This window comes from Dipodomys spectabilis, unplaced genomic scaffold, assembly GCF_019054845.1.
Source record: "Dipodomys spectabilis isolate Male_0828 unplaced genomic scaffold, ASM1905484v1 ptg000175l, whole genome shotgun sequence".
Classification (NCBI taxonomy): domain Eukaryota; kingdom Metazoa; phylum Chordata; class Mammalia; order Rodentia; family Heteromyidae; genus Dipodomys; species Dipodomys spectabilis.
In genome coordinates, this window is record NW_024870852.1 from 20882064 (window position 1) to 20901529 (window position 19466).

At 52.6% G+C, this 19466-nt stretch overlaps 1 protein-coding gene across 3 annotated transcripts in view; it reads right to left on the bottom strand.

Annotated features, from left to right (window-relative positions):
• The window catches only part of Slc13a3 (solute carrier family 13 member 3), a 52606-nt gene extending 38296 nt beyond the window's left edge, over positions 1–14310 (bottom strand). For 2 of the 3 annotated variants that reach the window (XM_042694594.1, XM_042694592.1), the window contains exon 1: positions 14156–14309. In XM_042694594.1, coding sequence (XP_042550528.1) covers positions 14156–14266 — 111 coding nt within the window. In that variant the 5' untranslated portion in view covers positions 14267–14309. Of the gene's footprint in view, positions 1–14155 lie in introns of all 3 variants that reach the window. The other variant, XM_042694593.1, reaches the window with a different exon arrangement.
• Positions 14311–19466: the final 5156 nt, after the last annotated feature.

Here is a 19466-nt window from a genome sequence, read left to right on the forward strand (position 1 = left end):
GTGATACAATAGCTCCATTGTAACAGCCCAGTTCAAGGAGTTTGGACAGACTCACTGCCTCTAACCCAACCTAGACAGATGGATGGACATTCCCCTCATCTCAAGTATCTCCTATCTCCTTCAGTCCAGTCCCACTCCCTACAAGGCATCCCCTACACACACACACACACACACACACACACACACACACACACACACGCACTGTGACTTCAATCACTGTCTTTGGACTCTGCGTCAATGGAACACACAGGACAGACTTTCATGCCGGTGGTTTTCCTCAGGGGTTTGTGGCATGCATTCCCTTCTCTTTTATTGCTGAGTATGTCCCAGTCTGTGGATATGTAATTAGACACTGATATGATTATAGTTTGGAACTATGATGGGTGGAAGGGCCACAGCTCAGGTGGGCTGTGTGGTATGCTAGGGTAGTGGCAGGAATGGAATGTGGACCCTTGGCCCACACCAGGCTTTGGCAGCTAGTGGGTTAAGAGTGCTTTATTACCTTGCTGGTCAGGGGTTGGATCAGCGCCGGGTGACCCCAAATAGCCCCTGCCCCAGCCGAGCTTCCTGTGGGCAAATGGATTCAGATTTGCCAGCTGGATGCCAGACATCTGGGGGGGGGGGCGGAATTAATGAGCATGGTGGCCCCTCACCTGCTCCCTGTCCTGCTGGGCCTGGAAGATGGGGCTGGGTTCCAGAGAACAGAGGTTCTCCTGGGGCAGAGGGCGTAAGGGGGGTGGCAGAGCTGAGTGCTGGGTCCACAGTGCTGTGCCAGGTGTCCACTTGCTGAACGAGTAAGAGATTCAGATCAGGCACTGTATTCAGGTTCCATCACTGCTGTGAAGGAAGTCCACCAACTCTCCCATGTCTGCCTTAACCTTCCCCAGTGCTGGGGTGCACAGAGGCATTCTCTCACACACAGAAATGCCTAAACTTCACCATCATTTACAGTGGCACTGGGCATTAGTGTCCTGGGTCCAGCAGGGAGGGCTGGAGAAGCAGCAAAGTGAGGGCACCTCTCCCTCAGGGCCGCTGAGCGTATGAGCCTCACTCTGCCAGATCTCATCATTTAATGATTGTCTCATGAAAAGGACAAGTAAAAACAACCACATTTGCAAGTGGCATCCATCCCATAGTCACTAGCTGTGACCTCTCTGTGACATATTTTTAGTTGACAGGTGATGGTTATCTTTGGCAATTAAGGCCTGCTTTCTGTTCCTGCATGTTGACAGAGTACAAGGGGTCACAGCACCCTGGGTTAAAAGGCTTTGCTCCATTAAAAAGTTCCCAGTTTGTAGGTGTTAAGACTGAGGTCTGGATAGGCGGAGAGATACCTTCAGGACCATGGAGAGCGCAGGGGAGGCCCCAGCTCCAGGTCCAGGTCCTGGCAAGATGGGGGGGGAACAGGGAGGATGGAGGGTGGGGGGCACAGAGGAATCTACGTTTTTACTCCACCCCACAGCAGATCCCTGCCACCTCTGCCCCCGGGCCTCTTGCTTGGTGACCTCTCATGAGGTGCAGGCTTCGAGTTTCCAGAACCAGGGTAAGGTACGTGGTTGTCACGTGATTTCCAGCACTGTTCCTTTGAATTTTAACTTCTGGAGTTCAGAGGTTGAAGGAGGCATCTGACTTTACAGATGGGCTTCCTGGGTCCCTCAGGGTAAGCAGTTTGCCTCTGGCCTTTGTTCTGTCCCCGGGGCTCTGCTCTGTCTCACAGAGGGGCCCAGGGATCCAGGAGAATCTTTCCCCATTTTCCTAGAAGATTCCCTCTGTCAACTAAAGTCAGATGATTCAGCCCAATCCTCCAGAGATGCAATAGCCCGAGACTAGGCTCAAAGAGAGCTCGGCCTAAGAAACCAGATACTACATGCAAGAATTCTGCCTCGGATGACCACAGTGACCCAGGAGGCGCTTGGTGTGGATGGGTAGTGGATAGCAGTCGGTTGCCTTAGAAGGAAAAGAATGGCCAGGCACAGGTGGCTCACGCCTGTAATCCTAACTACTCAGGAGGCTGAGATTTGAGGATCACAGTTCAATGCCAGCCTGGGCAGGAAACTCCATGAGACTCTTATCTCCAATAAACCACTAGAAAAGAAGAAGTGGAGCTGTGGTTCAAGCGGTAGAGTGCCCTCTTTGAGCTGAAGAGCGCAGGGAAAGTGCCCAGGCCCAGAGTTCAAGCCCTATGACCGACCAAAAAAAAAAAAAAAAAAAAAAAGGAAAAGAATGACCAGGAAATCTCTAGAGCCAGACTCTCCAAATACAGTAGCCCAGGCCACATATGGCTATTTCCACTTAAATTAATTAGAATCAACTGAAATTAACCATTCCTGCTTCTCAGTCCTACTGGCCACAGGACTGGTTTCTGCCATTTTGGGCGGATCAGATATAGAACATTTCCATTACCACAGAAAGTTCTGCTGGGCTGGAAGCCCTGGGTACAACACATTGTTACTGAATTCCTGAGACAAGATACTGAGCCCCTGGCCTGAGTTTATTCCTCTACAAATGGGGGGGGGGTCATTACCTTGGGGTGTCTACATCCCAGAGGGCCCCGTGGACTGATACTTGTGAAATTTTTGAATGCATGTTCTTGGTGGGGAGAATGATCTTAGGGTTGTGAATATTTTCAGATTTATTCACTGTTTCTAAACTTCTATAACAAACATCAATATTTGTAGAAAGAATAATTCTCTGCACACCAAGTTAGGAACACTGGTAAAATTCTTACATTAGAATTTTTAAAGAGTTGGTTATTTCATTATTATACTATGGAAATGGAGGCCAACTGGAATTCCCTAGGGTGTTCTTGAAGTTTCTTTTGCCTGGATGTCTGAGATGTTTAATGTAACCTTCAAGGCCCATTAATGTGGCCCTGACACATCTCAGTATTGAGGCCTCCATAAGTTTTCTTCCTAAGAGACAATCTGCTCTTTCAGTGTGTGTGTGTGTGTGTGCGTGTGCACGTGTGTGTGCACCCCAGGACGTAGGTGCTTTTCTACTTTAGGCTGGTGCTCTACCAAATGAGTCTCATCTCTGTATCAGATTTTTGCTGGTTGATTCAAGATAAGTCTCATGGACTTTCCTGCTGGCTTTGAACCATAATCCTTACAGTGATTTTCTTCCATTAAAGATTCTAGTATTGTTTTCTGTCTTGTTTCATTTTCTTCTGTAAGAGTACCAAGTATGCAGATGTTGGATTTCTGCTGTCTTCCATGTTTGTTTCCTTCTTCCTTCCTTCCTCTTCTTCTCCACTCGGTTTTGTTGAAGCACCTGTAGCTTGTACACCAGGTTATGGTTTGGCCAGGTCCCCATTTCACTGCTTCTAACACGGCTTTCATAACAGGACAGCTTTGTTTGTTTCCTTCCTAAGCTTTGTCTGCTTTTATCTCCCTCTGCTTCTTAATGTCTAGTCTTTGAACTCTTTTGTTTCTTATTTAGAGATCTGTGTTAGGAGGGCCATCATTTCCCTTTTTCTATATTTTGCAGACAAGTATCTACTTAACAATTTCTCCCACGTTTCTCCCACGTTAGAACACAGCTCTCCCAGTGTGTGCTCTTTTTTGACTTTCCCCTTTCTTCCTGTTCCTCACCCTTCCTCCTTTTGTAGGTCACACACTGGCTGCTCTCTGCAGTATTGAGGCCATTCCTTGAAGACCAGTTCCTTGCTGGAGGGAAGTGTGGGGCCAGGACCATCGGCACGGAGGTGAGATTCCTGCTGCCATCGCTCTCAGGGACTTTCACACTACCATGGCCCCATCACTCTCCGTGAAACAGGCTGGAGTCTAACCCAGTGAGAAGACCCAAGAAGGGCTTCAATGTATCTTTTACTATTCATGTCTCCTTGGTCAAAAATGGATGCTAGATGCTGGGAGTGGTGGCACATGCCTGTAATCCCAGTGTTCAGACAGCTGAGACAGAAGGATCATAGTTCACAGGCAGCTCTGGCTCTGGCTCTGTTATGAAACCCTCTCTCAAGAAAAAAAAACAAAAAACAGAAAAAGCAAACAAACAAAAAAACCTAAAACCATTCCAACCACATTCCTGATCACTGCCAATCACTTCTCTCCCACCGGCCTCTCCAACACCCTGCTCCTGCCAGGGGCTTTGAGCCTGCTCAGACTAGACCCCGTGCTGTCCCGTCCCCCTCAGGGACTTGCCAGCTCCTCTTCCCTTCCATCACCAGAAATGGCCTTTTGTTCTCTATCCTCAACTTCTCAGAAAGGTAATGAACTACACTGCATACGCCTTACCCCACCCTGGGAAGGCAGCAATTTCCTCATCAGAGTCATTTCCTTTCTTCGGTCTGTGTCCTGGTGTAAAGTGTGGGTGCTGGGTTCAGGCAGGCATGAGACCCAGCTCCTTCATGGTCCGGCCCTTGATCCTGGGCCGTTAGCTATCCACCTTCTGCCCTATCTCTTCCATGCTCATAATAGCAAGTAGAGAGAGAGTTATTTAACATAGGATAAGCAGGAATCAGAGAGAGCGACATGGGGAGCTCTTAATAAAGGAGGACTTGTGAAGACTGCATTGATTATTAAGAATCATGTGTCAAGCCAGGTGCTGGTGGCTCACACCTGTAATCCTAGCTACTCAGGAGGCTGAGATCTGAGGATCACGGTTCAAAGCCAGCATGGGCAGGAAAGTCCACCAGAAAACCAGAAGTGGCGCTGTAGCTCAAGCGGTAGAGTGCTCGCCTTGAGCTAAAGAGCTGAGGGACTGTGCCCAGGCCCAGAGTTCAAGCCCCACAACTGGAAAGAAAAAAAAAAAGAATCATGTGTCAGTGAGACCTATTATCTATATGGCATGTTTACTTTCTGAAATCTAGAATTTAACAATGTTGTCCTTGGGTCTTAGAACGTAAAGGCCTGAGACCCTTTGATCTTAGGTTCCCAGCAGGGGAGGACTTTGTCCCAGGGGACATAGCCAGTCGTGTCAATGACAATAGTGCGGACATTGGGACATGCTGGTATAGTGAACAGTGAAGGACAGAGTTGCCGAGAGAAGGAAAGTGGCTTGCCTGAAGTTACACAGCAAGTTGGAAGGGACTGCAAAGCTAAGGGCCCATGCTGTCTTATTTCACTGAGAGACTAGGGTCCCTGGAGCTACTGGTATTGCTATTGGTAGCTAGGTTGGGAGCAGGCTGGCACCAGGGCAAGACACAGCCTGCCCCTGGCTGGTGGCTCAACCTCCATCTGCTCTGTGGTGCCACCCTGGCTTTCCTTCATCCGGGCCTTGGTTGGGAGTAAGGCCAGGGTGGTCGTGGGGATTGGGCACAGCCCCTGACCCAGTTGAACTCATGCCAACCTGCTTCAGACACCCTCTCCAGGGCCTGCTACAGGAAGCGTCTAATCCTCCCTGAAGAAACCCAGCACCTCGAGCTCAGCCAGTACATCACCTCGGGGATTAAAGTCTGCAGACGGAACACACTGGAAAATGTGGTGTCAGGTGGTTAATTTTTGAGCTGGAGAGTGAGTTCCAGGCAACCCCAGGCAGCTTTCTCCTGCCCCAAACCGGCTGCTCTGCCAGAGAAAAGAAAAGAAGGGAGAGAGAAGCTGCCCCTTCACCAGGCCCAAGCTCAGGAGCTCTTGGGACGCTGTGGCCTCGTCCCCGGTCAGCTCCCCAGGCTGCAGTAGGCTTTGTCAGGGTACTGGCCACTGACCAGGCTCTTGGCAGAGGCTAGAAGCCCCGTGCCAGGCAGAGAGCTGGCAGCCATCCCTTCAGTGAGAAGGATGGGACCAGCTGTCCACTGTGACTCCTCAGGAGGAAGCCTGCTCCCCAGGAGGGCTTGGCCCCACAGCCCCCATGAGGTCCTAAGCTGGGCATCCAGCTGGGCAGCCTGAACCTCACTGTGTCTTCTCCCAGCACAGCCCAGGCCTGGGCCCTTCAGGCCTTCATCCACTGGAGGATGAGCAGGGCTGAGTTTAGCCCCCTGTTCGCTGGAGGGAGAGGCTGAGGGGCAAGGGCAGACTCTGGGCACCCAAGGGAACTGGTCAAGGCAGCCCACAGCCTGGTTTCCATTTGCCCCATGTCCCATGCCAGCAGCTAGGGGCCCCCCTGTCCATTTGGACTAGTGGAGGGGGAGGGGAAGTGGCTCCAGGAGACCTCTGAGCTCAGCCACTCTCACCACCCCCCCATCCCCAATGCAGAGTTAGACCCTTGGACTCATTAGCAGATGTCCTGACAAGTTTAAACGCTTGGACCCTTTCAGTAATAGGGCTCCTGGGCCTGGGTAATCATTCAGGAGTGGGTAGGCAGATGCGGTGGGGTGGGAGAGCCTGGTCCTGGACCCCCTGCGGCTCCTCACTCGGGCGTAGGAGATAGGACATGCTCCGGATAAGCATCTGATTCACTATGTGACATGGCAGCTCCTTTCCTGCTCTTCACCTTCACCCCCGTCTCTCTAGCAGTCCCCTCAGATCCCAACATGGAGCCCGGAGCACTTTCAAGCTCCCATGCCTGGAGATCTGGCCAAGCAGGGGTTTTCTCAGGCTGGAGGGGAGCCTGCCCAAAGGTACTAGGTGAACAGTGCTTCCAGGCTCTTTGGTTGCATGATTAGGGGCTCAGGGGGTCATTCTCCTGGGAAGCAAGGTTCCCTGTTTCCTAACTACCCACGATGTTCCCACCTCAGGACCTTTGCACTTGCAAACCCTCTGCCTGGAGTGCTCTCCCTGTATAGATGCTCTGGCTTCATTCCTTCACCTTCTTCAGACCTTTGTTCAACTGTCACCTCCTTCAGGCCTCTCCTGTCCAAGGAGAACATCTGGGCCTCAAATGTCCAGGCTCCATACCAGCTTGCCATCTCTTCTCTGCTTGGTTCTCCACAGCGCTTGGCATGGTGTAGCACACTGCAGGTCATACCTGGCCATCCACCTGCTTCTGCTCTTGTGTGTGCCTCAGTTCCCTCCTGTGTATGTGTGGACAAGACACCTGCCCCAGAGCCCTGATGGGTGGGGATGGGTCAGTGTGTGTACCTGAGTGCTTACAAGCACCTACTGTTAGGCAGGCTTGGGGGGGGGGCACTAGCTTGGTTTCGTGGCCTCCTGGGTGCAGCTCAGGTTCCCACAGCCTCCCCGTGGCCAGCACTGTCCTGTGGGGGAGTTGTCATGGCTGACAACAAGTCTCTCAGGCCAACAAGCAGATGCGTCAGGTCCCTACGGGAGAGCAGAGAAAAGGGACAGGGAAGGGACCCTGTCAGGCGGGCAGCAGGGCATGCTAGCCCATGGCTTTACCCAGTGGGGACCAGTGTTCCTTGTCCAGTGAATTTCAGGCAAGTGGAGTGGGCAGGGCGCCTGGCTCCATCTTGCTGTGTACATACCAGCCACGTTCTGGCTTTCCCACAGTGCGTGTTGCTGTGCCCACCTTTCGGATGAGGAAGGTGAGTCATGGCAAGGAAGACAGCCAGGAGGAGGCAGGGCCTGTGCATCTCTGCCCCAGGCCCCTGATACCTCATGGCTGCAGTGTCTTGGTGCCCACCCCTGTACAGCTCGCTTTGGGCCCAGCTAGAGTGCTGGCGTTGAGTCTTTGGGTCTGGGGTGTCAGATGCTGCAACCCAGTGCAAAGGGCAGAGTCCTGCAGAGCTGGGTCAGGAAACACGATCTCCCTCCCGCTGGCCGCTGGCTGTTTACACACCTGGCTGGAGTCTGGGAAGCGGAAAGTTGGCTTGGCCTCAGAGGACCCCATCTGAGGCTGGGGGTCTGCGTGCCCACCTGGCACAGAGCTCCTGAGGACCCCAGGCTAGGAAGGTCCCTAACCAAGGCCTCAGTCCTCCCCAGTGGTGACGATGCAGTCTGGGGTTTTAGCCACACATGTGTTCTGAAATCAAAACCTCCCTCAAATCCAAGTTCATTCATTTGCTCGTATCCACTCTGGCTGTGGCAAACACTGTGAAGATCGTAAGATGGGAAGCTGCCTTAGAAAGCACTTTGCAGATGAAGAGAGCAAGTCTTGCAATGGAGTCATCAATCCAATGGGACAACTAGGAGGAGGCGCCATTGGAGACTTCAATGACCAGAGGATCCAACTGTGACAGGTTAAGGGATTAGCAAGTGCAAAGGCCCTGAAGCAGAAGCAATCTGGGCAGGTCTGAAGAAGCAAAAGGACTGTGAGGTTGGAGTGTACTGAGAAGAGTGGAGCCACTGCACTGATTCTGCTTCGTAGTTTCTGTTTTTGACGCTCTGTACCCTGAAGGGGCCGTGTCCCCCAGGGCTAGCCAGTTCCTACAGGTAATCACCCACAGGCTAGGAAACAATGCTTTTATAAGCAAACCAACCAAACAACGGTCTACACCTCAACCACCTGCTACACTAGGCTCCCCACTGCAGGCCACTATCCACCAGCCCCAATCACACCAAGATGGGAACCAGCCACGGCAGCCTCATGCCTCTGAGCCTGCTGAAATTCTTTAAACTGGCCAGGCCTGCTTGCCCTGCTCCATCTACAGGGAGACAGGCAAGAAGAAAGCAAAGGCAGAGAAGAGAATGGAAGCTGAAGGCTTTTTTTGTTTGTTTGTTTTCCTCTTAGATGGGCCTAAAGGTGGGTAAGGGAGGCCTTTGAGGTTCAACCTGACATGAGTGAAGCAAGGCTTCCGACAAACAGAGGAGCACAGTGCAGAGGAGCTGAGGTGAGAGCCAGCTTGAAGGAAACGTCGGGAAGCCAGAGTGGTGGGAACAGAGGGGGTGCTGGGGAAAGAGGCTAGAGATGGGATCAGCCCGCAGAGCCCAGAGCTTCCCGTCCCTTGCTGAGGACCTGCAGTGCTCTGAATAGAAGTTCGTGAACATGGAGGTGGAACTGTGGCTCAAGTGTAGAGTGCTAGCTTTGAGCTTAAATGAGTCAAGCAAGAGTGTGAGGACCCAAGTTTAAGCACTAGTACCAAAACAAAGATGAAAGAAGTGAGTGAACTTGACCTCTGCCCCTCAGCTCTCATGTAGAAATCTGGCATCCGAGTTGAAATGAAACGTTACAAGAATAAGTCATCATGGGGTGTTCACTGAGCAAGGTGGGGAGTGGGGGACTGGCATTCATGCCTGCTCGGCCCACACCACAAGATTCAGACAACTCTGCTCCTCCCAAATCCCAGTTTCCTCCTTCTTGTGGGTCAGCCAGAAGGGTGGCCACACTCTTTTGTGGGACGTGGCCCCCATGGTGACAGCACTGGTGGCCACGGAGAGCCCCAAGCCAGGACTTCGCCAGGCGCCCCCCAGCGTGAAGCCCATCTCATGCCCGGCTCATCCCCAACGCCAAAGGCCATGCTGGGATGGAGCCCAGTCTCCAGATGAGAAAATGAAGGCCCAGAATCAATCATCTCAACTCAACCCTTCCCGTGGGGCGACTAGCCATTTCTGCTTCCCAAATCAGCTCCAAACATTCCTCCCTGAAAAACGTCAGCAGAGTTAGGCTGCCAAATAAACCTCTCTCTCTCTCTCTCTCTCTTTCTCTCTCTCCCTCCCTTCCTACCCCCCCCCCAATAGTTCCAGGGTTTGAACTCAGGAGCTAAGTTTAATAAATTGGTGCTCTACCATTGAGCCACAATTCCAGCCCTGTTTTTTGCTGCTTACTTGTCTCCATCCCTCTCCATGGACTGTGATCTGCCTACTCCATGCTTCTTGCCATTGCCAGGATCACAGACACACATCACTGCATTCAGGTTCCCCCCAGGAAAGACAGAGTTCCTCAAACTTTTCTTCCTCCCAATCTCTGCTTTCCATGTGGGTTGGAACTTCTCTCTCCATGCTGGCCTCAGACTACAGTCCTCTGGATATCAGACTCCCAAATAGTTAGGACTACAGGCATGTGCCACTGCAGCTGGTTAGAAAACTTTCGTCCTTTGTACATAGAAACTTATATATTCACCACAAAATCCTGCCAGAAAAGGTTATGTATAGTTTCCATTTTTCATTCATCCTTCATGAATCACACAGCGTAGCGGGGCCCATGTCAGAGATGAACTAGTATCTGAAGGAGAGCATAGCCAGGAACTATGCTAGGAAGCCAGGCTCTCTCCAGATTCCAGGGCTGGCATCCCAGGCCCATGAAGGCCATTGCTGAACGATGAGGGACTGGTACCTCGGAATTCAGGGTTGGACAAGGCACATGACTGAGTCCCTCCGGGAAACCGATGTGGACTCTGCCACGTGTTCATTTCCCACTGCGGCGGTGATGAGCAGAATTGCTTAAAACCACACAGGCGCATTCACAGCGCAGAGGAGGGGGGAGGCAGAGGTCAGAAATTCTTTTCTTTATTTGGTTTTACTGAGTCAGTCTTGTTATATAGCCCTGGCTGGCCTTGAACTCTTGCTCTCCCTGCCTGTCTTCCCACGTGCCGACTACAGGCACATACTGTCATGCCTTGCCTGAAATCCTTTCCACCGGGCTGCAGTCAGGGTGCTGGCTGTGCTGGATCTTCCCCAGGGGCTCTAGAAAGGCCCCATGGCTGGTCTGCACCAGCCTCCAGGCTCGGGGCCTGGCCGTGGGTCTGGCGGCCATCACTCGGGGACTGCCTGCACTTACCAGCCACCACTTGTCATCCGGCCCCCACGGCCGCCAAGCAACTTCGCACATGCCCCATGCCCGGCCAAGACTCGGGCCGGGCTGAAGTGCTGGCCTTTCCAAATTACTTTGGAGAGCTCACATCTCCATCCAGGACAAGTCCAAGTCCTGCTCCCTCCTGCCTTCCCCTGAACCAAGGTTTTGAATGGCTCGAGCTCGTCCTTGCTGTCTTCCTTATCTGTGGTGAGTTTTCTTCTATCACTGGTTCTTCTATCTTCTGGTTCTTCATATACAACACTCACCCCCCCCCAAAAAAAAACAATGCTTTTAAAATCTGTGCATTTAAGTTTTTAAAAAAGAACAGTAGCAAAATATGAATGTATAACATCTTGAATAACAGTAAATAATACGGAGCTGGGGACTCTAGCCTGCTTGATGTGGGTGACATTTGAATGATCAGATCAGATCTAATCTACATTTTAGGGTGCAGGGACAGACTTCCTACCCGAGTTCTCTGAGGTTCTGTGAGACGGTACCAAGAGACCACATAGGCAAGGGCTGGCCAGAGTCCAAGCAGGACAACCCAGGAAGCGAGACTCCGAGTGCTGAGAAACCCCAGGTTGCCTCGCATATTGTCTCCCACAACCCAGGGCCAGAAGAGGAAAAGCGAGTGAAGTTGGGTTTCCTAGCTGTGCAGGCCCAACTGCTACTTGGCCACTCTCTCTCTCTCTCCCACCTGTGAAAACCAGGTAAGGACAAGCGCTTCTACTTCTCAAGGCTGGTGTGAAAGTAAGTGAACAAAAGGCAGAATTGATCACTCCTATCTATCACCATTGTTATTAACTTCCATATCCACATGGCTTCTGTGCCGTCTCAGAATTCCTCTAGCAGCCCTTCCAGGGGGTGAGACCTCCCCATATCACAAGCAGGGTAAAAGAGGTTCAGGGGTTTCAGAGCTGAGTTCCATGCCCAAGTCTTAGGCCCATGTTCTTCCCATCGTTCATCTCCTAGCCTGTTTCCTCAGCTGCAAAAGCTCTAATTCCCAAGAAGAGGAATTCAGGGCCTCCCAGCAGCAGTCTCTGGCACTGTGGAGTCAGAGTGGGGAGCCCCTAACTCTGTTGTCAGCCCCCCTGCTGACAGCGTTCCCAGAACTGGGCCAGAGGACATGACCCTGTGCCATCACCCTGAAGCTGACCAACTCCCCTTCCACCAGCAGCACCCAGACCATCAGAGCTGTGCAGTCTGCAGGCCTTGATCAGAGATGACATCCCTCGTTCCAGACAACTCCGCACACAGCAGGTGCCAAGCTTCTTCTCTGATCTGAGCTCTGTGATGCCTAGGAATCCCCAGGGACAACAGCACCTGCCTGGGGGCGTAGGGGCTTCCAAGGGGCTGTGTGGGAGATGGAGGCCAATGCTGCCAACCTTATATTAGAGCCAGGTTTGCACAGCAAGAACTTTATAAATTAGACCTTCAGGCTTTGAGGAGCCACCACTGGGAGCAGTGGGAGCAGGTGGAATGTTCTGTGGGCTACATGTATCCGTTGTACACTAGGCTGAGAGACTCTTCATTCTAAATATCCAGGCACACAGGAATGTGAGGTGCTCTAGACGGCCAGACTTCGCCTGCACATATGGGGGTCTGGAGGAGGCTGAGGCCCCCACTTCAGAGCAGACCCTCCTTTCTCAGACACTTAAAGAGGAAATGACATATAGGCCACAGAAAGGTCCCTATCAGGGAGCTGCAGGGAGCATGGAGTGGTTCCTGCCAAATAGCAACCCAGCACAGTGAGTAATGCACAGAGGTGCAGGCTGCGGGTTCTGGTCAGGGACCTGCTGTGTGGCCTTGGGCAAGTCACCTGGCCCCACTGAGTTCCCATCTCCTCACGTGTTGAGCAAGGACACAAAGAGCAGCCACTTGGTTGCTGTGAACATCATAATGGAGCAGAGCCAGAGAAACCTGCTTCCAGCCTGGTGCCAAGCATTGAGGAAGACCCTGCGAGGAGACCCACTACCAGGTGGCACACTCCCTGCTGCCTCTGCGCTGTGCTCCTCGGGGCTCCTATGTTGCTAATGAAGCTTTAGCTTTACACCCTTCCATGGCCCTTGAGATTTTTGTCTTTGTAAACTTGAATTGTCCCCCTTCAAGATCCACAGGGAAAGGGCTGCTGCCTGCCCCAGGATATATGAATCTCATCAGAAGGTGGAGCAGAGAGCAGTGATAGAGGCTGCTGGGGGTAGAGCGACCCCGTGTCCTCTCTCCTACCCCAGAGCTCTGCCTACCCCAGGACCATAGTCCCTTCTGTTCCCTACCAGGTAGCCTGTACCAGCCTTCACCATCCCTCGAGCAGTCCCTCCCGCTTATCCCTCTGACACAGGGAGACTTAGAGAAGAGAGGAGGTTAACTTCAGACCCCTGGGTCTGGAAGTCATCTAGGACAGGCTAAGGTGACCTGCTCCATATTCTATCATTTATTCCTTCCTGTTCATGACAGGAGTCTAATGGCTTGCATAAACCAACACTAATGAAGCAACTCCTTAAAGGGAGGAGAGGGGAGGGGAGGGGAGGAGAAGAGGGAGGGGAGGGGAGGGGAAGAGGGAAAGGAGGGGAGAGGAGGGGAGGGGAGGGGAAGGGAGAGGAGAGGAGAGGAGAGGAGAGGAGAGGAGAGGAGAGGAGAGGAGAGGAGAGGAGAGGAGGAAATAACCAACCCTTGGGGTTGGAGGCATGACTCAGAGTACTGGCCAATGAGTAAAAACATCAGATACCAAGTTTGTGTCCTGGTCTTGAACAAACAAACAAATAAAAACAAAAAAAGGAAAAAGGACGGTGGTGCTCCTGTTTAGCCTGGGCCTCCCCAGCCACCCCGCACCACCTCCTTACTCCCCATCCCAAGGAGGTCTTCCTCCACACAGCACCCTTCATCTCAGCTGCAAAACACACCATTAAATGACACCTTCTCTCTACTTCCATGGACATCTAATACTTCACTTAATTCCAAGAGCAGTGAAGTAACTTCCTGGAATAGGAGACACGATGGGCTGGGATAGGCTGGCACAGGTGAGAGACCCCCTCGGGCTCAGGGCCGTGATCATCAGCCAGCTGCCCCTGGGGTGCTAGAGGGTAGTTCTGTGGGAGTCTGCAGACAGCCCCAAGCCAGGAGTCCCCACCCCACTCAGTCACTTTTGGAGCACATCAAGCCCTCTGAGCCTTGCCTTTCACCTCTGAAAAGTGGGGTACATGCTTCCTCCTCTCCGAAGGCCACAGAAAGGATTGAAAAAGGTGACGTACACAGGTAAAGCCTTCCTAGAAGGGGGGGTGGGCCTCACCAAATCCTAGCTGCCCATTACTTCTGCGAGGTCCCAGACCTAGGCACTACTGTGAGCCTGGCCTGGCTCTAAAGGATTTATTTACCTGTTCTACCTCATTTAAAGTTGACACCTACTTTTAGACAAGTTGCAAACCCACGTTCATGGAAGTCAGACACAACGTGCACCGTGCCCACGATTGGCATTTCTTTTGTGGACAAAATGTGCAACCAGGCACCCAGCACTTACACCATGAAACTCCAAATCCTTGCTGTGGGAGGGAGGGAGAGCGGGAGGGAGGAGGCAATGGCCCCACGGTCTGGGGTAGGTAAAGCGGAGAGGGTGGTGGGGACAGCGCGCTGTTACCTTGGGTGGCAGGACGAAGACCAGGGGCAGCAGCGCCAGCGGCATCAGCAGCAACACCAGCAGCCGCCGTGCGCTCCAGGCCTTGTGGGCCAGCGCCGCCAGCGCCGCCATCCGCGCGATCCCCGGCGCACGGGCGGCCGGACTGCCCCTCCGGGGACCGGCGGGAGCTTAAAGACCGGGGGAGGGGCGGGGAGGGAGGGAGGGACTGCGCCTGGGCCGGCCCCGTCTCCCTCCCCGCTCCCTCCCTCTGCACCGGGTGCAGAGAACAACCGGGAAAACTGGACCCAGAGCCGGAGTGAGCCCCAGGCGAGAGGGGCGCTCAGCCCCACCCGGCCACATTGAACTGTGCGGACCCGGGCCGGAAGAGCCTCCCATCGCGACCCCTGTTCTGCCACGCGCTGTCTTGGGGATGCGGACAACGACCCCCAAGGACTCGTCCTGAGAAAGGGGGTTACCGGCCCTAGGTTGATTGGGAAGTTAAGTTGGAAAGACTGGGCGCAAAGCACACACGGAGCTCAGGAAGGGGAGCGCTGTTCCTGGGAGGGAGGAAGAGCGCGGGGTGGGGGTGTATCACGGGGTGGGGGTGCATTGTGGAATGAGGGTGCATTGCGGGATGGGGGTGAATCGCGGGGTGGTGGTGCATCATGGGTTGGGGGTGCATCGCGGGATGAGGGTGCATCGTGGGGTGGTGCTGCATCGCGGGATGGGGGTACATCGTGGGGTGGGGGCGTGCATCGCGGGGTGGGGGTACATCGCCGGGTGGGGGTGCATCGCCGGGGGGGGGTGCATCGAGGGATGGGCGTACATCGTGGGGTGGGGGTGTGCATCGTGGGGTGGGGGTGTGCATCGCGGGGTGGAGGTGCATCACCGGGTGGGGGTGCATCGTGGGGGTGCATCGTGGGTGGGGTGTGCATTGCGGGGTGGGGGCGTGCATCATGGGGTGGGGGTGTGCATCACGGGATAGGGGTGCATCATGGAGTTGGGTTGCATCGCGGGATGGGGGTGCATCGTGGGGTGGGGGTGCATCGAGGGATAGGCATGCATCGTGGGGTGGGGGTGCATCGTGGGGTGGGGGCGTGCATCACGGGGTGGGGGTGCATTGTGGGATGGGGGTGCATCGCGGGGTGGGGTTGCATCGCGGGATGGGGGTACATCGTGGGGTGAGGGCGTGCATCGCGGGGTGGGGGTACATCGCAGGGTGGGGGTACATCGTGGGATGGGGGTACATCGTGGGGTGGGGTTGCATCGCGGGATGGGGGTACATCGTGGGGTGGGGGCGTGCATCGCGGGATGGGGGTACATCGTGGGGTGGGGGCGTGCATCGCGGGGTGGGGGTACATCGCAGGGTGGGGGTACATCGCCAGGTGGGGGTGCATCGAGGGATGGGCGTGCATGTGGGGTGGGGGCGTGCATCGTGGGGTGGGGGTGTGCATCGCGGGATGCGGGTGCATCGTGGGGTGGGGGCGTGCATCGCAGGGTGGGGGTACATCACCAGGTGGGGGTGCATCGAGGGATGGGCGTGCATGTGGGGTGGGGCCGTGCATCGTGGGGTGGGGGTGTGCATCATGGGGTGGGGGTGTGCATCGCGGGGTGGAGGTGCATCGCGGGGTGGGGGTGAATCACGGGGTGGGGGGTGCATCAGAGGGTGGAGGTGCATCGTGGGGGTGCATCATGGGTGGGGTGTACATTGCGGGGTGGGGGTACATCGTGGGGTTGGGGATGCATTGCGGAGTGGGGGTGCATCGTGGGGTGGGAGCGTGCATCATGGGGTTGGGGGTGCATTGTGGGGCAGGGGGTGCATCGTGGGGCCTGGTGGGGATCACACTCTCTGAGGGGGATCGCAAGGCCTTGGGGGGGAGGATCACGGGGTCTGGGGGCAGGGAGCACAGGGCATGGAGTAGGGGAGCTTGCAGCAGATGATTTGTCCACCTGCAGCCTGGTGCCCTGCCTGCCCGGCCCAGCAAAGGCTGCCCTGCTCCTGAATACAAGTGCAGGAATGCACACCAGGCTGCAGGTTGCACGGTGGGGCTGCCTCATCCCGCCTCCCGCTGGGGGTAGAAGTGGGCCCAGGGCTTACCAGACAGGCATCTGGTCACTTGAACCAGCCTTCTCCCCACCGCCCCCACTCAGACATTTTTGTTATTTTTGCACTAGATCTCAGATTTAGGCCCAGTGGGCTTGAACCTAGATCCTATTCATGCTGCCAGTATAGCTGGAGTAACAGGCACATACCACTACAGTCAGCTACTTGTTGTGACAGTGTCTCAGAACTTGGCCTGGGTCTGGGTCTACCTGGGCATTCTGATCTGAGCCTCCCCACCTGACTAGCTGGGATTACAGGCAGGAGCCATGCTTCTGAAGAAACTGTCCAACAGCTCCCAGAGTAGCTGTGCCGGTTTACATTTCTGCAATGTTTACGTCATCCAGGCGGCCATGAGTATAGTCACTGGTTTGTATTTTAACCATGGTGGCTCTCATTTCTATTTTCCTAATGACTAATGATGTTTGGCATGTTTTCAGGCGTGAACTTGCTGTCCATGTATCCTCTTTGGTCAACTCTCCCATCCTTTGCCTATTTTCTTATTGTCAGATTTGGTTTTTTGTTGAGTCTGGCGAGTTCTTTGTATATGCTAGGCCTCAGTCCAGCATATACCTCAGCTGCAGTTGCTTCTCCCAGTTGGTGGCTTATCTTTCCCATCTTCCTAAGTAAAGTCCGCACAGAGCTGACCTGATCCATTGTGACTGACTCACCGTCTTCTTGGAGCACTCTTGGTGTGAAGCTGGATCCTGATAAATTCTTCACTGTGAAACTTGTTCCCATTAAATAATCCCAGATTGGGAATGTGGCTTAATGGTAGAGTGCTTGTCCAGCATGCATGAGGTCTTGGGTTCTATTCCTTGGTAACACATAACCAAAAATAAAGTTAATAAAATTAAAAGAAAAAAACTATTTTTAAAAACCCTTACTTCCCTCTCCTAGCCTCTGGCAGCCCTCTTCTACTATCTGTCTCGCCACTTTAAATAATAGAGGTGTCCCATGTAAGCGGTGTCACTGTCTATTAGTATTTTTTTTTCTTGTGGTACTAGAGACAGAACTCAGAACCCACTGCTGCTCTACCACTTCAGTCAGTATCTCCTGGGAGCAATGCTTCTTGGAACATGGGTGTGCAAACACCCGACTCCCTGCTTTGCAGAGGCGGAACTGCCAAGTCGAATGAAAGTTCTAGGCTCATTATGTTGAGGAACAGCTACACCCTTTTCCTCAGCACCCCATCATCTTTCATTCACACCAGGAGTGTACAAAGGATCCAATTCCACCACATCCTCAGCCACACTTGTGTTCCAGGTGTCCCCCAACAGTCATTCTCATGGGTGTGAAGGGCACCTCATGATATTATTTTCAGTGCTGGGAATCGGTCCCAGGGCCTTGCCCACTCTAGGCAAGAGCTGTGCCACTGACGTCGGTCCTCAGCCCTCATCGTGATTTGAGGTGCAGTTTTCTAATGGCCACTGACACCAAGCATCTTCTCGGGTGCTCATTAGCCCTCTGTGGAGCTTCTTTGGAGCAAAGTCCTTCGCTCTCAAGTTGTTTAGTTTTTGTTGTCTTCTGGCTTTTTCAGAGCTTGGCCTATACACAGTTACCAGAGGTGAATTATACACCTGCCTCCCCTTTTTGTCTTTTACTTGCCCTGTTTGTAAATGACTGCTTTCAATATTTCTTCTCTACACATCAGACTCTGTTACACTTTTGGCTTCAAGTATCAAACATGATTTAGAAAACTCAAGATACTAACATGTCTGTTATTAATAAACTCTTTTTTCAGTATCTTAATTTTTTCCTTTATTTTTAATGCTCTCTTCACTGAATGTAGACGTGTAAATTGAGAGCTTTTTCTTTTAGCACTTCAAAAATGTCATTTCACTGTCTAAATTTACCTTGCTTCTGGTGAGAAAGTAGGCACATTTGTACCGCTGTAGCCCTGGAGGTGATTCATGTTTCCCAGGGCTGTATGATCTCTGACTCCAGCTTTTCAGCCGTTTGGATGTACCCAGTTCAGGTGCATTTCCTTTGTACCTTTCCTTGTTTGCTGAGGTTCTGGGATCTCTGCGTTGGTGTTGTCCATCAATTTGGGAGCATTCCCAGTAATTCCCTCTTGAGATATTTCCTTTACCCAATTTCTCTCTCCTTTCCTATAATTTCAATTCCTCTGCTGTTAAAAGTATTTGGTATCATCTCACAAATTTCAGGTTCTTCCTTCCATATGTTCCCTTCTTTCCTCTATGTGTTTCAGTGTGGGCATTTTTCACTTCCTGACTTAGGCTTTGCTGGTCTTTTGTCTTGCTGTGCCTACATCTGCACTGGCACTTGTAGTACTGTCTTTCCAATACTAGCATTTTCATTCAGTTTTTTTTTCTGTAGTTTCCAAGTCTTAGCTGAAATTCTCCATTTATTTATGTGGGTTCTCCTTTAGGTAATCCCATTTTTATTTTTAGGTTGTTTTTTAAGTTTCTGCATGGGAATTACAATATGTGAACCCACTCCAGTTCTTGTATTGATCCTTTTGCCTCTTGACTGGCACATTTTCTTGCTTTCTGTGTGTTCCCTTATCCTTGAATTCAGACTTTCTGTGGGAAGGGAGAGCGTAGATGATGGCAGAACATGGACTTCATCATTCTTCTCTGTAGGTGAGCTGAGTCAGCTTCAGCTACATTCGGAGGGCTAGAGCAGAACATTTCCTCCAGCAGGACTGGGGACTGGATCATGGTGAGGTTAGATGTATGTGTCAGTTTGTCTCTGTTTTTTTCTTCTGTAGGGGCAGTTAGCATGCTTTTTGGTCATTAGGATGTTATCTTTCTTTATAAATCTTGTTCTGTTTCCTGCAGCTGGGAAAAATTTTCCAGCCCTAGCCTTAGGAGGGTTGTGGCCCTGCACACTTTGAAGGCCTGCAGTGCCTTCCACATTCCTCTAGTCTTTGGTAGCCAAAAGTCTGGAGCACCTTGGGAGGAGAGCATCTCTCGTTCCCTGACATTACTCCCAATACCTTATGGTGGAAAAATTCCCTGTGTTAATTTTTCTCCCTGCTCATCTGTCCTGCTTCCCACCCCCATTTATTTTATTTTTAATTTATCTAAGTTTTGCCTGATAACAGGGTTCGAACGCAGAGACGTCACTTGTTTGACTTGCTCATCAAATACTCTACCACTTGATGACTTCTTGCTGGCTCTTTTGGAGATGGAGTCTTGTAGTCTTTTCCATTCAGGCTGGCCTTGAATATCCTCCAGCTCTCGGCCTTCACCCCATACCCACTTT